Consider the following 21,574-nt stretch of genomic DNA (forward strand, 5'->3'; position numbering starts at 1 on the left):
ATGATTAGTGCTGAGATTGATTATCTCAGTTAAGGATATCAAAAATGGCCTGAGTGGGGAAACCAAAAACATCAACAGGGTTCAATCCAGGTTGCTATCAAGTGACCCACCTGCAAGATATACGTACGGACACCAGGTCATGCGGAATCAGTCTTTACAGAGATGTATACAAGCTATTCTGCACCGATGTGAATTAATTGTTTGGATTTATTTGCTATGTAGTTTGCTTTAAATATGCTTCCAAAACCATCTGGATCGAAGTGACACATTCCACAGTGTTTTAAATCTACTCTGTATTCAACAGGATTTGCAGCAATTTCAGTAAAGTATTGCAGTAGTTGTGTGAAATTACTTTATTGTGTCGCTTCAATTGTTAAAATTAAACAAAAAATTGCAGAGGCTTTCTTTCTAAAGTTATATCTGAGCTGTATAGCACTAAAATGTGAAGTGAACCATTAAATACAGGTCTATCACTGGTGGCAATACTAGCAACAATTTGAAGTAATAAAATTAATATCCTAGCAAGATACTTTCCCAAGCACGGTTGCCTCTTCTGGTGCTGAAGAATGAGATAATCAGGTGAAAACATAGCTGAATATCCTATTACAGTTGAGGTGTTGTTGAGCTTGTTTTTCTCCTCGTAAGGAAGACAACAACAAGACTTCGCTGTGTGCTTTTACCTGTCGCTGACAGTAGGATTCCTTCAGCTTTCTTAGCTGTGTGGTCATTTTCACTTTGAAATGGATCTCACTGTTGTCCTTTCAAAAAAAAAACAAATTATTTTGTAGTCTTTGGTTTTCTTTAGCTGCTGTACAGTAAATTCAATAGCCTCAAGCAGAACTAAATAAGACAAAAGCTAGATTGCATGACACTTACCTGGCCTATAACTTTTAACTTAATGTATTCCCCATCCTTTTTCTCTCCTGATTGGCTGGAAGGCTTTGCCTCCTGATCACAATACAAAAAGGGAGAAATTAGGTCAGAACAATAAATTTACCCAAATCACTTCCAATGGAATCCTGTTTTTCTAGAACAATGATTAGCTCGATTTCATCTTGTAATTGTTTTCTTGATAAAGCAATGATAAGGTTTATTTTTCTGCTGAATACACCAGAAACATTAAATAAATCACATCACAAAATGATTTAATACCTTATTTTGCAACCAATATGGTTTAGGAAATACATGGCACAATATAGCAAAGTGATACGCAGCAAGCACTCACTTAAGCAATCACAAATTGCTGTTTTGTACTGTATATAAAATGTGACTTTATGCTATGCTAACTTGGGTAATATATAAACAAGTCTTGTTGTACCAGAAGCTTCAGCCCAAGGTGCCACTAACGTAGGCAGATGTGCTAAATATGTCCATTTTTTAAATTGGATGGCATATCAACAATCAAATGTTTACTGAATCAGGTGATTCACTTCTCCAGAGCATTTTGTGAAGCTCACTGCTAACCTGACACTGTTACTTCACCCGCAAGAAAAGTCAGACTCTCACATAAGGGCAGGAACCCCCTGTGATAGTTTCTCCCACCCGCAAAGTGCAGCATAAAGTCCACTGCCAGAGGAAAGCAATAATGCAAGGTAAAAGTGGAGCCAGGACCAGCAGTGAAGATCTGTGAAGGAGGAAGAGAGATATTTATGTGAAGCCGTGAGGGTCGGGGAAGAAAGTAAGTAGATAGGAGTGACTCTAAGTGACTGCATAGCTAGAATAATCCATATGTCATTTACTTTTCCTTTCAGTTAAAAAGAACTGGCAATGATGAATTAATAAAATGCTGCAAGATTAAAATGCAAAATTTTCCAGCGCTTATATGCCTGGATCATTTTAGACAGGTGTGCAAAGTACAACATTTAAGTTTGTATTACTCTAGATTTGATAGGGACTCCCTGAAAGACAAAACAAATCTTTCCTTACATCATAAATTGAAATGGATATTTAGTTAAACACAGCGAGTAGGTGCTCATTGCATGAATCATTTACTCAGAAGTCATCTGTAAAATGAAATGCTTCAGGTGTATCAACAAAATGATTTCAGTGATCATTACATATAGAGGCCTTTCAAGCCTCTATAAATAATATTTAATTTAACAAGATTAATATTTTAATAAATATTACCAACAGTTTGCTGCATTATGTTTGACAAAGGATGAACTGTAAGATGGAAAATAATTCAGCCCAACAAGTGAATTGCTGAGTGGTGCAGAAGTCCATAACTCTTCTATTATATAACTTACTGCGTACATGAAAATTGTGCTAATTATGTTACAGACAGGCTGATAATTTTCTGTTTATATCATGTTTCTACATTTATTTTGTTAAGCATAATGGACAATCTGATATTCACAAATAGTAGTAGTTTTTACAGATGTGGAATGAGTCACAATTTAATATGGTGGTGTTATCAGTCAATTCTTTCCAGCATTATTCCTTCCTATGTCTTCATAAAAGCCACTTGTTTTATTGTGGAGTTCTCTACATGGAAGAGAACAAGGGAGGATGAGAGAGAGATGGGAGAGAGAGAGAGAGAGAGAGAGGCGTGCACACACTAAGCTGGTGACAAGTCAAGAAAAAGGAAGAATAGGAATCATAACAGAGAGGACAAAGTACGTGTGCATGCATGTAGCCGTATGCACAAGTGTTAACTGAAGAATCAGGAAGGAGAAACAACTCAGAGGAAATAACAATAAAGGTAGCAAACTTAAAAAGGTGACAATCAGGTATAAAAAGAAAGAAAAACAAGAGAGACAATAGAGAGATATAGTAAATGCTGCTGCTGGGTTCAGCACACGTGTATCGTTGCTTTTATTGGAAAACTAGTTTTATTTGAACATCCACTGCTTTCTATAACATTTTCTGAAATTGCATTGTCCAGAAGAAGCTATTTGAAGAACATATTCTTACAACTGACAAGCATATGAAATTATAAATGTAAAAGGTAAACATAATGTATATTCCAATAAGAATAAAGGATGGTTCTGATGGAGAAACGTATTAATACCCAGCCAACTGCTCCATGGCATCAACAGGAGCATTGAGGGATACATAAAGGACTGTGCTTTCTAAAGGGCTAGCAAATTGAATGGTTAGTTGTACTACATGTTTTCAAAACCAGTAGTGGAGTAGTAACAGTTTTTTCAAAAGGGCTCATCATATTATGTGATTGCAGAATATAGTGTTTTCTTATTTATTTTGAAAAGAAAGGTTAATATTTTGGGTGTGACCCCACATCAGAACTTGCCGTGCTTTCTTTATCACACCCTAGTATTTGTGGATTTAAGTTAGTCACCAAGATGTTGAAAAGCCATAGCAAATACGATTTTTTGTTCAGCACCTTTCACTGTTCTGCTTCAGAGCTGTTGATGAGCATTTGAAAGCCACAGAAAACACCAGGAGATACACATGAACTCAACTGAATGGTGGAGTGACAGATAGCTACAATCTAAAGATCATTATGGCTCAAATATACCTAGGTTTACCAAGGTCCAGTTCTTCCACTTAGTATTTGCTTCTGAGATAAAGTAAAATTTACTTTAATTCCTGGACTACAAAATACACCACTTGTTATTTTCTGAGAAATACAGTCAGAGAAAAGATCCTGTGGTCCATTGAGTCTGCACCAACACACAAGAAACACCTGACCTCCCACCTAATCCCATTTACCAGCACTTGACCCATAGCCTTTAATGTTATGACATGTCAAGTACTCAACCAGGTACTTCTTCAAGGATGAGGTCACCACCCTCTGGGTAAAAACGTTCTTCCTCACATTCCCCTTAAACCTCCTGCCTCTCACCTTGAATCTACGTCCCTTAATGACTGATCCTTCGACCAAGGGGAACGGCTGCTGAACAATATCTGAGTGATATTTTAAAATTAATCTGTATTAACATACACCAGATGACACATCTGTGACAAGGAGGGGCTGGGGCTACATAGTTCAGAACCATGAGTGGATCAAAATGGAAATTTGCTAGCTATGTAATGCAGTTTTAGTTAGAACCAACGCATCTCTTGTCTGTTTCTCACTCCACACCGTTATTTCATTTAACATGATCATATCATATATTATGCATTCATCCATAACAAACTCTTTTTCTTATATTGTGTTAAATGTACACTGATAGAGAATATTCTATCACTTAAGCTATCAATATACAGTTACACAAATACCATAAATTTCATGCCATTTTACAGCAAACACAATAATTCGGCAAACAGCAGACACAAGTTTTCATCCGCTGCTCACATTTCAGAAACCAATCCCCACCAGACTCTCTAAAAATTGAGCCTATAATCTGGCTACTGATAGAGGGAGCCAGATTGAGCAATGAAGAGCACTCATTTCGCTGTGCCTGTTGCGTTGATCTCAATACAACAGTGAAACTACAAGCAGGAGATGGCCATTTGGCCCTTCAAGCCTGCTCCACCATTAATTTTGATCATCAAATTCAATATCCTAAATCATCCCTTCCCCCCATATCCTTTTAGCCTGAGAGCTATATCTATTTTTTTCTGAAATCAGACAACATTTTGGTCTCAACTACATTCTGTGATAATGCAGTTCTCAGATTCACCATTCTCTGGGTAAAGAAGTTACTCCTCACCTCAGTCGTAAAAGGTTTACCCCATATCTTCAAACTATGACCCCTACTCCCCCACCAGTGGGAACATTCTTTATGAATCTACCCTATCTAACCCTGTTGGAATTTTATAAATTTCTGTGAATGCTCTCTCACTCTTCTAAACTCCAGTGAATATAATCCTAACCGACTTAGTCTCTCTTCATATGACAGACCTGTCATCCAAGGAATCAGACTTGTAAACCTTCGCTGTACTCCTTCTGTAGCAAGGGCATCCTTCCTCAGACAAGGACACTAAAGCTGCACATAATACTCTAGGTACGGCCTCACCAACACCCTCTATGATTGCAGCAAAACATCCCTATCCTTACATTCAATCCTCTTGCTATAAAGGCCAACATATCATTTGTCTTCTTTACAGCCTGCTGTACCTTCATGCTTACTTTCAGCAACTAATGCACAAAGGACACCAAGGTCTCGTTGAGTATCCACCTCTCTCAATTTATACCCATTCAAGTAATAACCTGTCTTCCTATTATTGCTACCAAAGTGGACAACCTCACGTTTATCCACATTATACTGCATCTGCCATGCACATGCCCACACACTGAGCCTGTCCAAATCACACTGAAGCATCTCTGCATCCTCCTCACAGCTCACCCTCCCACCCAACTCTATTATCTGTAAACTTAGGAGATAATATTTAGCTTCCTCATCCAAATTATTAATATGTAATGGGAACACTTGGGGTCTTAGCACAGATCCTTGTGGAACCCCACTAGTCACTGACTGCCAATCAGAAAAAAATCTATTTATGCCAACTCTTTGCTTCCTATCTGCTAACCAGCTTTCTAACCATCTCAAGACATTACATAGTAATCTGTTATATGACATCTTGACGAAAGCCTTCTGAAAGTCTAAATATACCACATCCATTGGCTCTCCTTGGTCAGCTCCAATAGTTACATCCTCAAAGAATTCCAATAGATTCATCAAGCATGATTTTCCTTTTGTAAATCCATACCGACTTTGATTATACCACTACCTTCGAAATACTGAGTTATGAAATCCTTGATAATGGACTCTAGCAACTTCTCCAGTACCAACATTCGACTCATTGGTCTATAGTTCCTTGTTTTCGCTCCATGTCCCTTTTAGAAAAGTGGACTTACATTAGCTACCCTCTAATCTGTAGGAACTATCCCAGAGTCCCAAGAATTTTGAAAATAACCACCAATGCATCTACTATTTCCAGGACCATTTCCTTAACTACTCTGGGATGAAGATGATCAGAACTTGGACACTTATCTACCTTCAGTTCCATCAATTTCTCCAAAACTATTTCTCTACTGATGCTAATTTCCTTCAGCTCCTCACTAAATAAAATGTTTCTCTCAGCACTTCTGGTACATTGCTTCAGTCTTCAGGAAGGACAGCATGAATAAAGTACAAACTTAATTCCTCAGCCATTTCTTTATTCCCCATTGTGAATTCTCCCATTTCTGACTGTCAGGGGCCTATATTCGTTATTGTCAATCTTTTTCTCTTTACGTAGAAACTTTTACAGTCAGTTTTTATGTTCCCCACTACCTTACTTTCATAAACTATTTTTCCCTTCTTAATCAATCCCTTGGTCCTCTTAGGGATTGATTAAATCTAGCATATCGACAAGAAACTCTTTTCTAATCTGAACATAAAAATGGGAGATCAGTAAAAAGACATTGTTCTGAAACTGTATGTAGTTTAAACATCAGCATGAAAGCATCTCCAGAGTTTAGGGAAAAAGAACTGTAATTCAAGTTCAAGGATTTAGGGGTGAAGTTGCTTTATGGGGTGCATTGTTGGGGCAAAACAACAGATATAGAATAAAATGATATTGGGAGAGCTTTTATTTTCATTTACACTTTCTTAGATGTCGGGGATAATTAGATTCTGGTTTCATGCATTTCCTTTACAATTCTGTTTAATTCAAAATTGAAAGAGAAGGAAACAAAATTTAAAAACGTTAGAAGATTAAAGGACGTTTATCTACAGTTGAGAAAATCACAGTACTTGACTAACATACAAAAAAACTGCAGACGACCATGCGATCCCTTGACCCTGTTCCGCCATTCAGTAAGATCATGGCTGATCTGTGTCAAATTACACATTCCCATCTACACCTTGATTTCCATATCTAACAAGAATCTACGTACCTCTGCCTTAAAAAATATTCATGACCTAGCTTCCACTACTTTCTGAGATGGAGTTTCAAAGTTGCACAACGTGAGAGAAAAAAAATCCTCATTTTTGTTATATAAGGGCAACTCACAATTTTAAAACAGTATCCCTTAATTCTAGACTCACACACAAGAGGAAATATCCTTTCCAAGTCCACTTATCAAGACTATTCAGAATCTAAGGTACTTCAATCAAGTCAATTCTCACTCCTTCAGTCTTCAGTGGAAACAGGCCTAGCCTTTCCACCTATCCTTATGAGAGCATTGAAAAGTTACAGTGCAGAAAGAGACCAGTCAGCCCATCACGTTTGCACCAGCAAAAGGAAGCTAGCTGCTTACGTTTCTACAAATATATAAAACAAGTAAATATTGGTCCTTTAGAGGATAAAAAGAGGGCTCTAATAACTGGAAATGAGAAAATGGCATTGAACAGGCATTTTGTGTCGGTCTTCACAGTGGAAGACACAAATAACATGCCAAAAATTGATGACAGGAAGGCTATGGCAGGCAAGGACCTAAAAATCATGAAAGAGGTAGTGCTGGGCAAGTTAATGGGGCTAAAACTAGACAAGTCTTCTGGCCCTTGATGGAGTGCATCCCAGAGTATTAAAAGAGACAGTGAGAGAAATAGCAAATGTACTAGTGATAATTTACCAAAATTCGCTGGACTCTGGGGTGGTTCCCGCAGGTTGGAAAACAGCAAATGTGATGCCACTGTTTAAAAAAGGAGGTAGACAAAAGGTGGGTAACTGTAGGCTGGTTACTTCTGTAGTAGGGAAAATGCTTGAATCTATCATCAAGGAAAGAATAGCTAGACATCTGGATATAAATTTTCCCATTGGTAAGACACAGCGTGGGTTCATGAAAGGAAGGTCATGTTTGACTAATTTCCTGGGATTCTGAGAACATTTCAGTGGACAATCCAGAATCTGTGATGTGGTGTATCTGGATTTCCAGAAGGCATTTGACAAGGTGCCGCACCAAAGACTGCTACATAAGATAAAGGTGCATCGTATTACGGATAATGTATTAGCATGGATAGAGGATTGGTTAACTAACAGAAAGAAAGAGTGAGGGTAAATGGGTGTCTTTCTGGTTGATGATCAGTGACTAGTAGTGTGCCTCAGGGATCAGTGTTGGAACTGCAATTGTTTACAATTTACATTGATGATTTGGAGTTGAGGACCAAGTGTAATGTGTCAAAATTGGCAGATGACACTAAGATGAGTGGAGAAGGATGCTGAAAGTCTGCAAAGGATATAGATAGTCTAAGTGAGTAGGCAAGGGTCTGGCAGGTGGAGTACAATGTTGGTAAATGTGAGGTCATCCATTTTGGTAGGAATAACAACAAAATGGACTATTATTTAAATGGTAAAAAAAACTGCAGCATGCTGCTTTGCAGAGAGACCTGGGTGTCCTTGTGCAAGAATCACAAGGAGTTGGTTTGCAAGTGCAGCAGATAATTAAGGCAGCAAATGGAATTTTGAACTTCACTGCTAGAGGGATGGAGTTTAAAAACAGTGAGGTCATGTTGCAGCTGTATATGGTGCTGGTGAGAACATAAAAAATAGGAGCAGGAGAAGGCCATCTAGCCCTTCGAGTCTGCCCCGCCATTCAATAAGATCATGGCTGATCTGAAGTGGATCAGTTCCACTTTCCCGCTTTCTCCCCATAACCCTTAAGTCCCCTGTCTATCAGAAACCTACCTACCCGTGACTTAAATATATTTAGCGAAGTAGCCTTCACCACTTCAATGGGCAGAGAATTCCAGAGATTCGCCACCCTCTGAGTGAAGAAGTTCCTCCTCAACTCTGATCTAAACAGCCCTACCGCCATTATCTTTAGGCTGTGTCCTCTAGTCCTGCTATCCTTTCTTAGCGGGAAGAATCTCTCTACCTCCACCCTATCCATCCCCTTCATTATCTCATACGTCTCTATAAGATCCTCTCAAACTCCAATGAGTACATACCCAGTCTATTTAGTCTCTCTTCATAGGCCAACCCCCTCATCTCCAGTATCAGCCTAGTGAGCCTCCTCTGCACTCCCTCCAAGGCCAATATATCCTTCCGCAAGTGCAGCAACCAAAACAGCACACAGTACTCCAGCTGCGGCCTCACCAGTACCCTGTACAGTTGCAGCCAGACCTCCTTACTTTTATATTCTATCCCCCTCGCTATAAAGGCTACACCTGGTCTACAGTGTACAGTTTTGGTCTCCTTTCTTGAGGAAGGATATACTGGCACTGGAGAGGGTGCAGAGGAGATTCACCAGGTTGATTCCAGAGTTGAGAGGGTTGGCTTATGGAGGAGAGACTGAGTAGGCTGGGGCTATACTCATCGGAATGCTGAAGAATAAGGGGAGATCTTATAGAAACATGTAAGATTATGAAGGGAATAAAGATAGAAGCAGGGAAGTTGTTGCCACTGTCAGGTGAAAGTAGAACTAGGGGGCACAGCCTCAAAATAAGGGGAAGCAGATTTAGGATTGAGTTGAGGAGGAACCATCACACAAAGGGTTGTGAATCTGTGGACTTCCCTGCCCAGTGAAGCAAGTTTTTAAGGCAAGGATAGATAATTTTTTGAACAGTAAAGGAATTAAGGGGTTATGGTGAATGGGTGGGTACGTGGAGCTGAGTCGACAAAAAGCCATGATCTTATTGAATGTGGAGTAGGCTCAAGGGGCCAAATGGCCTACTTCTGCTCCTAGTTCTTACGTTAATCCCATTTTCCAACACCTGGCCTGTAGCCTTTCAGGTTACAGCACTTCAGCCTCAACACATAGGTAGTGAATTTCAGGCACCCACCATCCTCTGAATGAAAACGGCTCCAGGTGGCGTTTGGAAAGGATACATCAAGTTAAAAGGTCTCCAGGGTGACAAAAAGGGGAGTATTGGGAAAACAATAATAAAAAACTGTACTGAGCAGTCTCCAGTTACTAGAGCCTGCAAGAAAAATGGTACATTTATTAGGATCCATGGAACCTTTCAAAGAAAACAAAATCATAGAGTTCTTACGCTGAGCACGTACAAACAAAACAAAACTGCAAACAAATTTCTCAAACTAGCTTTTCTCAGAATAATAGGAAGCAAAAGCTACAATTTACTCAAATTTGGTTCATCCAGCAAAGCCTGGAATCAAAACCAATGATGATCTGACAAAGATCCTTGAAGAGCATTACTCTCCAAAGCCATTAATCATCGCATAACAGTTCAGGTTCCACTGAAGGAATCAAGTGGAAGGCAAAAGCATTGCTCAGTTTGTGACAAACTTAAAAAGGCTGGCACAACATTGACAGTTTGGTGAGCCCTTAAAAGATACTCTTTGAGATCTTCTAGTTTGTGGTCTCCAAATTGAGGTTATTCAAAGAAAATTGCTTACTGATCATGCTTTGACTTAAAGACAATAGTAGAAATCGTGGCATCAATGGAACTAGCTACTGAAAAGGCTACCCAATTTGGTACAGGACTGAAGATCCAAAATTAGGAACTGACCAAGTCAAAACAGCAACAAATATGCCAACCTGAGTCATTTAGTGAGTGAATGCTGGAGCAACTATAGTCAATGCAAGTAGTGTGGCAAAATGGGCCACGTTGCAAAAGCTCGTTGGGCTACAGCAGCTTCCCTTGAGAAAAACCAAATCTGGATACCTTCAAAAAGAACAAGTTGCGTTCTACAAAAATAATTTATAACATGGAGGAAAAGAATTACAATTATGAAGAAGTAGTATTCAAAAACATGATGAAAAGTTCCAATTCTATGTTTCATCTACGCAGAGTGAATCACAAATTCAAAATCACCAAGAATCAAAGTGAACAACCTATTAGGATGGAGGTTAATACTGGTGCTACTGTACTTTTAAATTCCTGACTATATACAACAAAAACTGAAGCATCTTCCTTTAAAACCAGCTGAAATTATCTTAAGGACATACACAGAAGAAATGGTGCCGTCAAAAGATTACATGATAGTCAATGTAGAATTGACCAGTAGCGTGGACTAACAGCGGAGTTGCCTCTCCATGTGGTCCGTGATAATTTTCCAGCTCCATTTGGAGGATCAAGATTGGAGAAAGTAAAGCTTAACTGGAGTGCTTTCAACAGAACAGTCAATGTCAAAACAGCCCCTTCTCGATAAACATTAAAGTGAATTTGAAGCAATACTTAACTTAGTGGAGGGTGCTCGGGTGAACCTAAAGCCTAATAGTCAATCAAAAAGTCTCAAAGCGGGAGCAGCATCATATGCAATTCATCCCAAGGTCAAAAAATAATTAATACGACTTGTTAATACTGGTACATTAAAGCTCATTACAATGAATGACTGAGCTACCCTACATTGCACTTGTCAAGAAATCAAATGGTTCAGTTCATATTTGTGGTGATTTTAAAATAACCATAAATCCAATGTTGTGTACTGATCAATATCCATTTCCTTTAATAGCAGGTTTGTTTGCTGGGTTATCAGGTGAGCAAAAATTCAGTAAGACTGATCTTTCATAAGCATATTTACAGATGCATGTAGATGCATCAATACTCACAAGGTCTTATTCATTATAAAAGATTGCCTTTTGGAGTAACAAACACACCAGACATATTCCAAAAATCATTGGATCCGATTTTAAGCGTCTCTAGTGTATAAAGACCTGGATAATATATTAATTACAGGGTCCAGTGAACAAGAGCACTTGAATCATTTAGAAGCAACATTGGAACATCTTCCAGCACATGGTCTGCATATCAAGAAAGAAAAGTGTGGCCTTTTTCCAGAAGTCAGTCCATTATTCGGGTCACATTAGTGACAGTAAAGATCTACGTAAAGCACCTAAAAAGGATGCTATTTCAGAAGTACCACATCCACCGAACATGACATAACTGAGGTCCTTTCTCAGATTAGTAAATGATGGCAAATTTGTTCCTAACTTAGTAAATTATGAAATGGCTTCAATGATGTAGCTATATGTGAAAAAAATCATAGGACTAGACAACTGTAATATGTGAAAGTACACAAGGATATCAAAGATGCTTTGCAGAAGTTTGAAGCATTGGTTAATTTTAGTCCAAAGTTACCATTACTGCTTGCTTGTGACACTTCACGGCAGTAGTTTTACAGATTGAGTTCAGGGCATGAATGGCCAATAGCTTTTGCTTTGCGTTCTCCTACTAATACTGAATCTAACTATGAGAATAATTGGCATTAGGTATAATTTTTGAGCTACAAGAATTTCACCATTATTCATATGGTCATCATTTCACATCACTGACTGATCATTGACTCAACTACTTTTTTCCCATTATCTCAGGAAAGTAGCCAGCATAATCAAGGATCCCACGCTTTGGATATCCTTTCTTCCACCTGCTTCCGTCAGGAAAAAGATACAAAAGTCTGAAAACACATACCAACCAACTCAAGAACAGTTTCCTCCCTGCTGCTTTCAGACTTTCTAATGGTCCTATCACTGAATGTGTGATCTTTCTCTTCATCTTACTGGTAGCTGCAATACTAAATTCTGCATCTTATCTTTTCTTTCTCCCCTATGTTCTCTATGAACAGTAAATTTTGTCTGTAACAGCTCTCAAGAAACAACGCTTTTCACTGTATCCCAATACATGTGGCAATACAATCAACTAAATTCAAAACTACCTTTGCTAGCCGTAAGCAAGGATTGTCACTGATCTTATCTTCACACATACTACAGAATATCGTCAATCAGAGTGCCATATTAATGTACCATCATGCTTACCTTTACCTATTGAACAGATGCCACCAACTAGTTTTGTTAATAATCTTTATTTTTCACTGGTAGATCATTTGTCTGAGTTTCTCAAGTTCAGAGACATACCTGAAATGATCCCATGATGGGAAAGGTGGTGGATGTGGTACTGAAAGAAATGATAGCTGAAATTCAACATCTGCATCTTCAGTTGAAAACATATATGTATCAACAGTTGACCATCCCAGATGGGTGTTTAATTGTGGGGAATCCGTGACTATTCCTCCTAGAACAACTACAAGGAGGACATCCTGGTATAGTTCAGATGAAGGAATTAACAGAGTTATTTTTGGTGGCTGGGTCTGGATACTCAGTTTGAAGAAGTGAGACAGTGTCAATCCAGTGCACAAATAAGAAATGCACCACTGTCATCTCCTTCATATCCTCAGGAGTGGCCTAAAATGCCAATGGCAATGATTCCATGTAGATTTTTCTGGTCGATTTGAGGGTTACATGTTCTTAGTCATAATTGATGTACAAAGTGGCTGGAAGTTATGAGATCTACTGCAACTGAATGAACCACTGAAAAATCTGACAAAATTTTTGCAAGATTTGGTAAACTGGAACAGATTGTTTGTGACAACTGTTCACAGTTTACTTCACAAGAGTTTGAGGATTATCTCAAAAGCAAATGGTATTCAGCATATAAAATCCACCAACCATCCATCAACCAATAGATTAGCTGAAAGGTTCAAAAGTTAAAGTTTATTTATTAATCACAAGTCGGTTTACATTAACACTGCAATGTAATTACTGTGAAAATCCCCTATACAATCCTTAAAAACTTCAACAAAGCAAGGTTCATTATCATGGTGTGCAAATAGTTTTTTGACACCTTATAGAAATACTACTCTTGCAACTACCCAAAGTTCACCTACATTACTACCTTAAAGAGAAAGAGCGACATTTGATTTGTTATTACCTCCAGATATTACAGCATCAACAACAATCTCAAGTTGCAAGTACAAAGTGAGGGGAAAACAATGCACAATTCAACAAGGAGATCAAGCATTAGCACGTAATTATGCTACGAGTGAGAAAATGGTACTGGCCACAGTTTTAGCAAAAACAGATCCAATTTCTTAAATGATTCAAATAGATTAAATAGTTTGGCAAAGCCACATTGACTTATTGTTGTCATTTCAAATTTTTTTCTCTGTATCACCTCCAGAGTACCATCTTCTTTAGTCCCTAACGTTGTAAATATGACTATGGAAAACGTAGGTGAATCTGAGTTGCCTGATGATTGTGTACTTGCTGTTTACTAAGTCAGAATGATACAGAATTAGTTCCAAGAAAAGCAGTGTTCACTGAAGTTCAAAATCATACTTCTAAGGTCAATAACAGTCAAATTCTAAAGTGTCATATACAGCCAAAGAGGAACCGACATCCTCCTGAGCACGTTTCTTATTGACGGTGTACAATGATTAATAATAATTGTGTCTAGAGTAACATCATAGTAATCTGTTGTCATGAACACAGAAGGGGAGGAGTGTTATATATTCAAGTTGTTGCAGGTCATTTTAAGAGCTGATCACATGATTTGATGGTGCTGTCATTATGGTATTACAGAGGCAGCTGTTTTATTTTCAGTTTGCACTTTGTTCAGACTGCACCTCTCAGGATAAATCTGTTGCTGTTAGTTTGAATCTACATGTGCAAATCACACCTTTCCTTTTTGTTGAGACCCACAATCCATAGCATACTTAGGACATCACAATATTAGACTAGAAAATGGTAACTCTTGGCCTGCTGAGCTTTTCCAGCACTTTGTTTTTACATTCACCTCCAACATTTTACTTTAATTTTATTTGATTAATTTACCTTTTTTTTGAGTAAGACACTAATATAATAAAGAAGGGAGAGTCTATTGATGTAATTTACGTGGACCACTAGACAGCATTCAAAGTAATGCACAAAGATTATTGGAACGAATGAGAACAGTAGACCTGTGGCAAAAATTGGTTGGGAGGTCAGAAATAAAAGTAATAAAAGGTACATGTTCAGGTTGGTAAATGGTTCCACCCAGGGATCTGTTTTAAGGTCTTAACTTCTCAATATATTTATTAATAACTTGGATGAAGGAATAAAGTTGTGCATCCAAGTCTACAGATAACAACATATTAGAATGCATAGTAAATAGTGCAAGGAGAGACAGGAAATTATAAAGAGATGTAGTCAAATTCAGAGAGTGGGCAAAGTTAACAATAAAGTTTAATATGGCAAGTGCGAGTCACTTTGAACTAAAAAGGATAAACTGGAATACTGGCTAAATGATTTGTGTACTTGGACCCTATATCTTTTTGCTCTCCCACATTTCCAGCTTCCCCTCAATTAAACGATCAGTTTTAAGCTCTGTAATCCTGCCACATCCAGTCGTAAATGGTGGTGGACAATTAAATAACTCATTGGAGGAAGCATCGGCGGTTCCACAAATATTCCCATCCTCAATGATGGAGCAGCTCAGTACATCACTGCAAAAGGTAAGGCTGAAGCAGTCACAGCAACTTCAGCAAGATGTGCCAACTGGATGATTCATTTTGGCCTCCTTCAGTAGTCCCCAGCATCTCAGATGTCAGTCTCCAATCAATTTGATTCACTCTAAGTGATATCAAGAAACAATTGGAAGCACTGGATACTGCAAAGGCAATGGGTCTTGATAACACTCTGGCAATAGTACTGAAGACTTGTGCTCCAGAACTTGCCACTCCCCTAGCCAAGCTCTTCCAGTACAGTGACAACACTGGCATCTACCCAACAATGCCGAAAATTGCCCAGGTAGGTCCTGTACATAAAAAAGGATGAATCTAACCCGACCAATTACTGCCCTGTCTACTCTCGATCATCAGTAAAGTGATGGAAGGGATCATTAACGGTGCTATCATGCAGCATCTGCTCAGCAATAACCTGCTCAGTGATGCCCAGTTTGGCCAGGGTTACTCAGTTCCCCCTGACCTCATTACAGCTTTGGTATAAATATGCATAAAAGAGCTGAATTCCAGAGGTGAGGAGAGAATGATAGTCCTTGACATCAAGGCCACATTTGACTGAGTGTGGCATCAAGGAGCCCTAGCAAACTGGAATCAATAGGTGTAAGGGGGCATACTTTCCACTGGTGGGAGTCAAATTTGCTACACAGAGAGATGATGGTGGAGGATCAGTCATTTCAGCTCCAGGGCATTTCTGCAGAAGTCCCTCAGGATAGTAGCCTAGGCCCCACAATCTTCAGCTGCTTCATCAATGACCACCTTTTGAATGCGATTCAAAAGGCAGCACCCCACCATCGTCTCAAGGGAAACTAGAAATGGCCAATAAATGCTGACCAGCCAACAACACTCATGTCCCATGAATGAATTTTTAAAAATGAGCAAACAGGTACTAATAGCAATCAAGACTAATATAATGTTGGGTTTTCTGAAGGAGCTGGATCACAAATGTAGGAAGTAGTCTTTCAACTGTGTATATGTGTCAGATATCATCTTGAGTACTGTGTTCAGTTTTGGACTTTGTAGCTCAGGAAGGAGTGGGTGCAGCATATATTCTCCAGAATATCAGATTTAGAGTGTTTAATTAAAATTGGCTAGTATTCTCTTGACTATAGTAGAATGAAGAATAATCCTAATCTAACCAAGTGTCACACCTGTGTTGGCAGCATAAAGAACAATGGGATTTAGCCTTAGAATTAGGGCAAGGACATTCAGGAGGGAAATCAGGAAACACTATTTCACAAAGTGTAGTAGATATCTGCAACTCTTAATAGGGTGTGGGGATGCTGGGGACAACTGGGCTTGAGCAACTCAGATCAATAGAGATTTTTATGCAAGGGCATCAAGGGATGTGGAGCTATGACAAGTACATGCAGTTGCGGTTCAGATCAGTTATGATCTAACTGAATGGCAGAGCAGGCTTTAACATCTGAACACCCCAATCCTGTTTCTATCTCAGAAAACAAAAAAGATGTGTACAGTTTACACCATGACTGAATTCAGGAAAAAGTCATTGGCAAGTCTCCAGTGCTTTTCTTTTGGTTCAACTATCTTCTTATTGATGTTTTTCAGGTTCAAGCTAAAATAATACAAACATTACACTTCTAAGAATTTTCCCACAAATTTTATGTAACAATTCCTGTACATGATAGCCCTGATGCATTTCAGATATCGTATTTGGACAAATTCAGTAAGGCTGCACACATAGAGTAGTGGTCAGCAGTACTGGTCTGAGACTAAAACTATTATAGCTGTAACTGCCATTCGTGCTCCCATCAAAACAAATGCAAATTCATCAATTTGGTTAGTATCTTAATGCTAACAGAAATTTGTCTCAATTATAACCGTGCTGATTCTCCAATCCAAAGTCATATAACCCAGGGGCCACTGACCTTATAGCTAACATCAAAAGCAAATAACTTCTCATTACCACCCCAACAAAATGAAACAGTTTCTGGATTACGTAGTCAAAAACAATACTAAGACTCTGCTCTTAATCACAACCAATAGCCGTTGCTACAGACATGCGTATGCTGTAAATACGTATCCACATATACATAGCACTCATATACAAATAAGGACAAAGAAAATTACAGCACAGGAACAGGCCCTTCGGCCCTCCAAGCCTGCACCAACCATGCTGCCTGATTAAACTAAAATCCCCCACGCTTCCAGGGACTCGCATGTTAGGAGATCTCCTGTGGTGTTGTTTGTGTTGCGTCATAAGAGTCACTGCGCTGCAGTTGTAGTGTCACCATAGAGAAAGATCACATTCCAGAAACAGGCATTGTTCGTTATGTTTAAAATCTTATGCTGATGCCTACTGCCTGTCTACTTTTATTGCACTGCACATTTGAAAAACTGCAGCAGGCGACGGTGCAGAGGGACCTCGGGGTCCTTGTGCATGAGTCGCAAAAACCCAGCCTGCAGGTGCAGCAGGTGGTCAGGAAGGCGAATGGGATGCTGGCCTTCATAGCGAGGGGGATTGAATATAAAAGTAGGGAGGTCTTGCTGCAGCTGTATAGGGCATTGGTGAGGCCGCAGCTGGAGTACTGTGTGCAGTTTTGGGCGCCGCACCTGCGCAAGGATATTTTGGCCTTGGAGGGAGTGCAGAGGAGGTTTACTAGGCTGATACCGGAGTTGAGGGGGTTGAGCTATGAGGAGAGGCTGAATAAACTAGGCTTGTACTCGTTAGAGTTTAGAAGAATGAGGGGAGATCTCATTGAGACGTATAAGATGATGAATGGGATGGATAGGATAGAGGTGGAAAGACTCTTCCCGCTCAAAAAAGACAGTAGGACTAGGGGGCACAGCCTCAAGATAAAGGGGGGGCGGTTCAGAACGGAGTTGAGGAGGAACTTCTTCACTCAAAGGGTGGTGAATCTCTGGAATTCTCTGCCCGTTGAAGTGGTGGAGGCTGCCTCGCTAAATATTTTTAAGAAGCGGGTTGATGGGTTTTTGATAAGAGAGGGGATTAAGGGTTATGGGGAGAGGGCGGGAAAGTGGAACTGAGCCACGACAGATCAGCCATGATCTTACTGAATGGCGGGGCAGGCTCGAAGGGCCAGATGGCCTACTCCTGCTCCTATTTCTTATGTTCTTATGTTCTTATGTACTGAAAACTGCCCAAGTAAAATTGTCAATTTGTAACTGTACCTACTGGCCAACTGTAGCACAATGCCCCAGCTTCCCCAATGAATGCTTCAATCAATTTTACTCCACTGCTTTTCAAATATAATTTTTGTTACTTAACCAGAAATAATGTAAAATCAAAATATTAAAAATAAAAATGGTGCTATGACCAAGTGAAGACACGTCAGACTTGCCCTTTCCCACTCCTTGATTGAGGTAACTTTTTTTAAGATTGGAGGACAGAAGTGTCAATTCGGTGTCTGTTTAACCATTTACATGCTGATTGCAAATTCACGTCTGACAGGCCTTCCTGAGTTTGAACACAAAGGAGTTAAATTTCATTACTCTAATAACCCACCCAAGTAAAGAAAATACATTTTTGAAAAAGGCAATAATAGCTTCTAATTTTTGCAACACACACGCAGGCATGAAAAATTAGAAGTTACACAGTGAAGGTGGTTAACTATTGGACAAATTAAGAATCGGTGATAAGAAACATAAAAAGAGTTAATTTATGAGTCATTTGTTATTGTTCATGGTTGAAGCAGTTCTTTGTGGTCCTCATTTCTCCCTGGAAATGCTGCTTTGCTTTGATATGTCCACGGAACCTCTCTACTTGTTGAGCCCAGTATGATATAAACAGGCAGAGTTTCTTTCGACTGAATTTTGCTATGGCATATTCCAAAACATGACAGAGATAGGGCTCTGAATTTGAGATAGATAGGAGGGATGCTGTTACTGGTCCATTTGCAGGCCTCTTCTTCTGTTCCAGTAACAGACAAGTTTAATATCATAATTTTTCAGAAAGACATTTTAGTAACGTGACAACTGTTATTGATATACAATGGAGGGTAACCCATGGTGATGGGATGAGCTTTGATCTCCCACTGTCAAAGCTATCAAGATGCTAGTGAAACTGAAGGGGGTGCTTAGTACTCTCCTTGCATAATAGCTTTGTTTGTCCTCCACTGCTCTTGGTAGCTTCCATAGTCAGGAAGTCTCGTGGTCCATTTTCCTTACATATTGTTGACTGTCGCTAAGAACAGGTATGAAGTCCATCGGGGAAACTGCCTATAGCTAAGTTCACGTTCAGGGGTTTCCACATTTGGCCAATTTCTAAGTCAGGTTACTTCTGCGGCCATTTTAAAGACATGTCTTTGTTTGGCAAGTCCTTTTAAAAAAGTTCAATATCTGATAGCCAATGGAATTAAAGATTAATATTCTACATACATACATTAAATCATCATGATAGCAGAATTTTTGATGTTGTTCCCATCATCAGGACTGGGCTTTCCAGATTTCTATTCACTGTGGAAGTACAAAAGTGGTTCTATACAATCGATACAAATCAGTATTCTTTCTGGTTGTGAATGCTTCAATAAGTTTTCCAATTTTATCACTTTTATTTAGTCCTCTAGACCAGAAATATGGCCAACTGTACAACCTACAATTAAAATCACTCACTGATCTGTAGCTGACTTCAATTGTACCTGACCTCCAAAGTCTGAATGAGAAACTGTCTGAAACTGAAAAGTCTCAATAAATGTAATTGTGTGAGTGCATACATATATACATTGTATCTATCTGTCTACATATATAAAAAAAGGACAGTTGGGGGCGAGTTCTCCTTACTGAAAGAATGCTATCCATCATTCCTATGTTAATCTGCTATAAAATTTTGTATTTTAGACACACAATCTCACTGAATGAAAATGGTGAGAACAAACATTCTTCATTTTTAAACTGAAGAGACGTTTCTGACCTTAAATAGTTGGACAACAAAAACAGTTGGGCTTTTGAAACAACTGGAATGTTAAAATATCAGAAACTTCAGTATAAAGCTTTAGGAGAGCTCCTCATCTCAACATACTGATTTAAGAGGAGTAATAAGCTTGCTTTCAAGCCAACCAGTACAACTTGAATCTGGTAAGAGTGACACATAGCTTATGTGCTCAGACTATTATTGCCATTAAATAAACAAAAGAATAAACTTGTAGAGTCGACATGTATTTGGCTTAAGCAAGTTAAAATTTCATTCACTTATCAAATGCTGTATACCTCAGTTTCAAGCTACATACATAAATACGTATTAATTCATATAACTTACCAAGTTTATCAAACAGGATAAATTATGTTGGTGATAGAGGAGTTTTTATCTCAAACAAGTATAAACCACATAGATTGTAAACATTGCTGGTGCTGTCACAAATGATGTAGAATTATACAGAAGGTATGATTGAAAAAAAATCAGATTCAAGTGGCAGTTATTAATAATAGGCACACATATTACTAACCATAGACACCTCAGGCTTTTTTTGTGCCATTGTGCGGCTAGAAACCTTCAATTTTGCTCACTAGTTTTAGTATACTATTTTAATTAAATAATCTCAAAATCCTCAAGAGTTAACAATTCTGATTGTGAGAAACACAGCAGGAATATGCATAATACATTTTATGAAAAATGAGTAGTCCTGATTACTATTCATGGATTAATCAATCGCTCACTCTCTAAAATATTGCCCAATATATTGACTACAAATCACAACCTGCGAATCTCATGATAAACTCTTAAAAGATTCAATACCAACTATGCATAGGTACTGTGGACACACAACAGGCCAACAACAACAACAATCAAAATTGAGCTGCAATCCAGTTCCATCTCGTCTTTACTATTCAGTCCTTAAATACATTTGAAATCCCCTTAAAGTTGTATTATCACCATAAGTACATTATGCAACAAATTTAGACTAAAAACAGAGCTCCAGGGCGCGTCCCCGACCCATTAGGCGCGCACCCAAACCTCACTCAGCTCCCTTTCCTTCCGCCTCCATTTGAACCCCCGCGTTTGAATATAATCTTACTCTCAGCGACCGAAACACAATATAACCCACCAGCTCGATGCGCGTTTTTAATATACGTATATTGTAAATACCGACCTGATCGGACATCTTAACGCCGGGCAGATGTGCTTTAAAGGAATCCAATCACCAATAAATATCAACACTCTCACCGGCCACTTCTGCGCACCGACCCAGCACGGGCAAACGTCATTTACGTCATGACGCACTCAACCATCTGCGCTTGACCCCGAACATCCAATGCATTCTGGGAGTTGTAGTTTCCCTCCTCCCCCCCCTTTACTGCCCACCGTCGACACCACAGCGCCACCTGTTACTGGAGGGCTGACCAGTTCCAAGGGCGCTTTCCTCTCGCACCAGCAGATGCAACACAAGAAAAAGACTTCACACTATGGCAATAAGCTATATTTCAAACCCTGGTTGAAAGGCCCAGAATGGTTCCAGTTTAAAGGTCTAATCACAAACATTTCGCTATGCAGTTTTTTGTGTGTGTTTTTATTGTCATATGTATTACCGTA

At 39.0% G+C, this 21,574-nt stretch overlaps 1 protein-coding gene across 1 annotated transcript in view; it reads right to left on the bottom strand.

Moving 5' to 3' along the window:
- The window catches only part of sumo1 (small ubiquitin like modifier 1), a 38,679-nt gene extending 17,434 nt beyond the window's left edge, over positions 1-21,245 (bottom strand). The window contains exons 1-3 of the mRNA XM_080213610.1: positions 21,135-21,245; positions 877-948; positions 681-758 (exon numbers count right to left, since the gene is read on the bottom strand). Of these exons, the coding sequence (XP_080069736.1) occupies positions 681-758; positions 877-948; positions 21,135-21,146 (162 nt within the window). The 5' untranslated portion in view covers positions 21,147-21,245. The remainder of the gene's footprint in view (positions 1-680; positions 759-876; positions 949-21,134) is intronic.
- Between the last annotated feature and the right edge of the window lie 329 nt (positions 21,246-21,574).

This window comes from Carcharhinus amblyrhynchos, chromosome 27, assembly GCF_965287045.1.
Source record: "Carcharhinus amblyrhynchos chromosome 27, sCarAmb.v2.hapA, whole genome shotgun sequence".
NCBI lineage: Eukaryota > Metazoa > Chordata > Chondrichthyes > Carcharhiniformes > Carcharhinidae > Carcharhinus > Carcharhinus amblyrhynchos.